General features: G+C 40.7%; 1 protein-coding gene across 1 annotated transcript in view; it reads left to right on the top strand.

Moving 5' to 3' along the window:
* The window catches only part of LOC107594638 (vacuolar protein sorting-associated protein 13B), a 53,702-nt gene that overhangs the window by 17,770 nt on the left and 33,298 nt on the right, over window positions 1-2,634 (top strand). Inside the window, exon 11 of the mRNA XM_016284757.1 lies at window positions 1,178-1,262. Within this exon, the coding sequence (XP_016140243.1) occupies window positions 1,178-1,262 (85 nt within the window). The remainder of the gene's footprint in view (window positions 1-1,177; window positions 1,263-2,634) is intronic.

Genomic DNA, 2,634 nt, shown 5'->3' with positions numbered 1-2,634 from the left:
AGTGAGAGAGTGTGTGAGTGTGAGTGAGAGAGTGTGTGAGTGTGAGTGAGAGAGTGAGTGAGTGTGTGAGTGAGTGTGAGTGTGAGTGAGAGAGTGTGTGAGTGTGAGTGAGAGAGTGAGTGTGTGAGTGTGAGTGTGAGTGAGAGAGTGAGTGTGAGTGTGAGTGAGAGAGTGTGTGAGTGAGTGAGTGAGTGAGTGAGTTGTCTGAACCAGTTGTTTTGTTAGATCTCCTGTCAGAATATATATATATAAGAGTCTAAATCCAATGTCTGATATCCAGAGCTAATGAAGACTGAATGTTCTCTTGATAGGTTGAGTTTATTGAATCATATTAGTTGTCAGTTTTGAAGCTCAGCGCTTTATGTAGACTAGCATAATAGGCTAGATTGAAACTCACAGCCATGTCACGCCTTTTTTAAAAACGTTTTTCAGTTTTGAGCTTTATTCAGCGACTTGAACAGGATTCGAGGTGTACATCATCAGTTCATTCATCCCTTTAGGAATCGAACCCATGAGCTTGCTGTTGCTAGCGTGATGCTGTGCTGTTTGAGCTGCAGGAACACTCTATGAATGCTCTTTTATCATTCCTGTAGCGCCAGTAGTACTGCAGTACTGTACGTCACTTTGGATAAAAGCTTCTGCCAGATGATTGAATTATGAAAGTCAATGTAAACATTTTCTATCAAAGCAGCTTGTGGTGTTTCTGTTTTCTGGCCCCCGACTGAGCCTGGTTTCTCCCAAAGTGTTTTCTCCATTCTGTCACTGATGGAGTTTTGGTTTCTTTGTCATGTTTAGCTGGGGACGCTTGACTGATTGCACAGACACTAGAAGAGAGCTGAACTTGGAATGAACTGACTTAAGCTGGAAAATGACTCTTTTATCGTCGTCTTGCGTTATTGACGACACTATTTTCCTGTTAGACTCTGTAAAGCTGACACAATCAGTATTGTATAAAGCGCTGTATAAATAAAGGTGACTTGACTTGGCCTCATAATGTAGATCTAATCATAAACACAGTTGCAGTAATGCAGATGCTGATAGACTGTGCGGTGTATTTGTGTGTAGAAGCATCCTCAGGGTTTTGTTCTGTTGCTGATCGTCTGTGGTTAGTGAAGGTCCGGAGGTGCGGTGTGTGATCCTGTCACTGAACACGGTTCTGCTCTGCTTGTGTTCGCAGGAGACGTACACGGAGAACACGGGGCTGCAGCGCTACGGTGCGTTCTACATGGATTATCTGTACACGATGGAGAACAGCAGCAGAGGTACTCTCTCTCTCTCTCTCTCTCTCTCTGTCAGCCTGAGGAGGTGTTCAGAGCGACACACTGATAACCGCTGTCCTCTCGCTCACCTCCACCTGTCACGCTGCTCTTCCTGCGCTAGTCTCGCTTAATTAGGTGTCAGTTATAAGATGGAGTTTATTCAGAATATTAGCAGTAGTCACCACGTCACCAGAGAGGATTGCGGCAGCAGAATGCAGTCTGACCAGCTGCTTTAAACGGCTTAATGCAGGGCTAATGAAAAATGGCTTGAGAATTTTACTTGCCTGACGGGACAAATAGCCCGATTAAAACTTAAGGGACAAAATAAGTAGTGACGCATCGAAACGATTTTATTTCATTCAGCTTAAACAGCGATTGATGATGGATAGCGTATTTCTGGCATCACTGTGGCTCTGTGTGAGACTTCAAATCAAATCGTAACGGCACACAGAACAAACATACTGAGGACACAATATTGACCGTTTTGTTCTATTTCACCAACGAAAATAGTTCCAAACGAAGATCAGAGCAAGTATTGCAGATTCTCGAGCTGGTTTCTGAATGAAGGAATCGTTTGACCTACTGCCGGATTACTCTCATGTTTAAAAGTATGAACTTTCCCCCAACATTTCTTATTTGTATATTCAAGATTTTATTTAAAACATTAATCTCATAACATTATTTATTGCAGCTGTAATTTTGCAGTGTACGCTATTTAATTTGGTAACAGCCCTGTGGTGTATATTGAATTTCTTGATCAATTGTAATAATTTGATTTGAAAGATGATGCATACATTTAATAAGGTTAAAAAATATTGGCCTTTATAAAGGTAAATATTAAAAACGTGCAGATTTAAGTATGTAAAGCTGACAGAACACTGATGAAAATATTAATCGTTTACACTCTCGGTGACGCGGTGCTTCTGTGGGATATTGTCTGCTGATGTGAAAACTTCACTGTATATCATAATAATAAATAGCATTTTTGACAGTGATGATATTTTGTTTTCTTTTTATGCTAAACACATTAAATATTACATATTCGTGTGTAATATACTGTGTATTTCCATCACAGGTTTGGTCTTAAAAAGTCTTGAATTTAACTTGTTCATATCTGTAGACACCCTGTTTTTTATTGAAATACCACCACTGAAGGATGTTCACAGTGTTTGGTTGCGTTCTCGCACGCTGATGCAGAAGTACTATGAGAGTGTAATTCTGCAGCACCCCTAGACTGGATATTTTTGCACAAATAACAGTGACTGTTTTCCACTTTGTGAAAGAAGAATGAAAAAGGCAAGAGCACTTTTGGGTGGCTCTAGAATGTCTGTCTCTCTCTCACTCACTCTCTCTCTCTCTCTCTCTCTCACTCACT

Source organism: Sinocyclocheilus grahami, unplaced genomic scaffold (assembly GCF_001515645.1).
Source record: "Sinocyclocheilus grahami isolate Dianchi unplaced genomic scaffold, SAMN03320097.WGS_v1.1 scaffold187.1, whole genome shotgun sequence".
NCBI lineage: Eukaryota > Metazoa > Chordata > Actinopteri > Cypriniformes > Cyprinidae > Sinocyclocheilus > Sinocyclocheilus grahami.
The sequence above is the reverse complement of the archived record's forward strand: the minus strand, read 5'-3'. Positions and strand labels throughout refer to the sequence as shown.